The sequence below is a fragment of the Arachis ipaensis genome, chromosome B04 (genome assembly GCF_000816755.2).
Source record: "Arachis ipaensis cultivar K30076 chromosome B04, Araip1.1, whole genome shotgun sequence".
In the NCBI taxonomy this organism is placed as follows: domain Eukaryota; kingdom Viridiplantae; phylum Streptophyta; class Magnoliopsida; order Fabales; family Fabaceae; genus Arachis; species Arachis ipaensis.
The window spans coordinates 23,283,477-23,286,672 of record NC_029788.2 but is presented as its reverse complement, the minus strand read 5'-3'; the positions used below and the strand labels follow the sequence as shown (position 1 = coordinate 23,286,672).

Here is a 3,196-nt window from a genome sequence, read left to right as displayed (position 1 = left end):
AAAATTAAAGTATAATTTTAATGTATTGATGAAGTAAAACGTTTTATATGGTCCAGTGTAGAATGGTCTGTTTTATACAGTCATGCAATCACATCGATTCTTTTAGATGACCAATCACGCAAATAATCTAAAAAGTAGTTATTTTTACTAATATAACATTACTTAATTAGATGCATACATAAAATTACTTTATAATGACAATATTAAAATTAAATTCATAAAATTATTCTACTTTTCTAATCTTATCAATATACATACAAATATTAGTATTGGCTTTTAATGCTATTAAATCAGTAGGAAAAATGCTAATATGGTTCATTGTTACCTTTTTGTTTCTAATTGATGGCAAAAACATTGCAGTTATGGTGTTGGGCGTCCTAGTGAGTTTGTATTTAAAATGCCGCCGAAGTTTGAAGGAGGACATACCTAAGTTCCAGACGCATCACCAGCAACAACCACAATTTGCTACGCTCACTATAGAAAAATTCTTGAATGATATCGAAAGGGAGAAGCCAGTAAGATTCACTGATCAGCAGTTACAAATTGCAACCGATAACTACTCTAATTTGTTGGGATCAGGAGGTTTCGGTGCTGTTTACAAAGGGATTTTCAATGGCGCCATGGTAGCCGTGAAGGTCCTGCATGGAAATTGTGACAAAAGAAGTCAAGCACAGTTTATGGCAGAAATGGGAACACTTGGTAAAATCCACCATTTCAATCTTGTTCGGTTATATGGCTTTTGTTTTGAAGAAAACTTGACAGCATTGGTTTATGAGTACATGGGAAATGGATCTCTTGACAAGTATTTGTTAAAAGAAAACAACACGTTAGGATTTGAAAAGCTTCATGAGATAGCGGTTGGAACTGCAAGAGGCATTGCTTATTTGCATGAAGACTGCCAACAAAGAATTATTCACTATGACATTAAACCGGCCAATATTTTATTGGACCGGAATTTCAATCCTAAGGTTGCGGATTTTGGTTTGGCAATGATTTATAACAGGGATAACACTCATATATCTATGACCGGTGGAGGAGGAGGCAGGGGAACCCCCGGTTACGCTGCGCCGGAGCTATGGATGCCGTTCCCGGTGACTCACAAATGCGATGTCTATAGCTTTGGAATGTTGTTGTTTGAGATCATAGGTCGGAGAAGAAATGTTGATAATAATGTTCCTGAAAGCCAAGAGTGGTTTCCAATGTGGGTTTGGAAAAAATTTGATGGTGGAGAATTACAGGATTCAACATTAGTGTCTGAATTATTGTTGGAGAAACATAAGGAGATGGTAGAAAGAATGATTAAGGTAGCTTTGTGGTGTGTTCAGTATAGGCCAGAATCAAGGCCTATGATGAGTGCTGTTGTGAAAATGTTGGAAGGCTCTGAAGAAATTCCACAACCTTTGAACCCATTTCAATACTTGATGGACAATGGTTTCACTACTGCTCATGATCATTCACCTCAAGATTCATCAAATATGTACACTACTAGTACAACTTCAAGTGGTAGTGTGATTGTGGTGGAATCCAATAATATTGTATCTACTACTCCAATCAAGAGTCATAATGAGATCGAATTGTTAGTCTCTAGCTAGTTAGGAGTGAAAAGGCTTTCCACAGCTTATTGATTAATTTGTAATTTTTTAATTTTTTCAATTTAATTATATTTCATTGTCAAACGAGTAAATTGATTCACATTTTTTTATCTTTAAAAGATTACTATTGACCAACTAAAACTTACAAGACCAAAATGATTCTTATAACTGCAAGAATCAAGGTAAGCTTAGCCTTAACTCGATCATAACGAAGACAAATTTCACCTTAGAGTTCTATGCAAACCTTTCTAATGATGATTGGGTCAATAAAAGGGACATATAGATATATTAGGGTTACCAATATAAAAAACTGAGAGACTTGAATATTTTAATACATTAATTAGTTGAATTTAATTTGGAGGTGCTTCAAAAGTATGGTTGTGGGACTAAACCTAATCAAACCAATCAAGCTATTAGTTTATTGAGTTGTTGGTTTAACCGATGAGTCATTTATTGAATCGATAGAATTAGTTTCACGTTGTAGGATTACAAGTGTTCATAACACGCAACGAAAGTAATAAAGTAATTCTATTGATCTATTTTGTGCTTAAAATTTTATTGAAATAAGATGGGTTAGATGCCAATACCTGAATACCCTAGTGAATGAAAAACTTTATCCTTCGATAGTACGAAGGTACTATGTGTATCCACACCGAGACTGATCCTTGTTGTCAACTCCTTGACCAATGGATTTAACTGAGAAATTTTTTGCAACTCCTTGCACAAGCAATTCTTTACTAAGAATTGGAATATTTGTGTATGTGGAGGTAAAAGAAAAACTTGTGTGTTCTTTCTTTATCATATACACATATCTATACCAATATATAATGGGGATATGGAAGTTTGGTATCCAAATCTTTCTTCCTATTTTGCCCCTGTTTCTTTTTTAAACTAAAATGAGTTGACTCATGACAAACCTGTCAAACTGAACTACTTCTAATAGATGAAACTGACACCACGTACTCAAAAGACAAAAAATTTTGAAATTAACATAAATAAATAAATAAATAAACTACGTCGAAAAAAAATAAATAATTTATGATTTTTTATTTATAATTTTTTAATAAGTACTTTTTATACATATTGGCTCCATAATACAATAGTATATAAGTGATCAATATATATCATTATAGTTCAATAACTGATAAATAATAGTTATTTCAATGGGACAATAGTATTTAAAGTATCGAAATAATTAAATCTACAACACATGGTTTACATATTTTCTATGTCCAACATTTATTTTACAGATAAAAGTGTACTAACGTATAATGGGAATAAAAAAATTTGGAATATAAATTTATACCGATATACATATACAATATACAATATATAATGGACTATACTAACGTATAATGGGAATAAAAAAATTTGGTACACAATTTTTTCTTACTATTTTATCCCTGCTTATTTTTTTATTTAGACACTGGATTCAATATATAAAAAAACTCTTACTACGTTCTCCATATTTCTTATTTTTTATCCACGATAGAATGTCAAACTGATTCCATCAAACCCACGATATATTTAAAAACTGTAAAAAACTGCTACTACTACGTACTCGCTTTAAAAACTAACTCACTTTCAACTCTTAAGAGACTCTT

General features: G+C 32.0%; 1 protein-coding gene across 1 annotated transcript; it reads left to right on the top strand.

Annotated features, from left to right (window-relative positions):
• Window positions 298-1,680, top strand: LOC107636325 (rust resistance kinase Lr10-like). The gene has a single exon (XM_021120159.1). The coding sequence runs from the start codon at window positions 303-305 to the stop codon at window positions 1,590-1,592; it is 1,290 nt and encodes a 429-aa protein (XP_020975818.1). The 5' UTR covers window positions 298-302; the 3' UTR covers window positions 1,593-1,680.

Bases quoted from the DNA above. Each gene is read 5' to 3' on its own strand.
- LOC107636325 (XM_021120159.1), top strand. From the start codon at position 303: ATGCTAATATGGTTCATTGTTACCTTTTTGTTTCTAATTGATGGCAAA.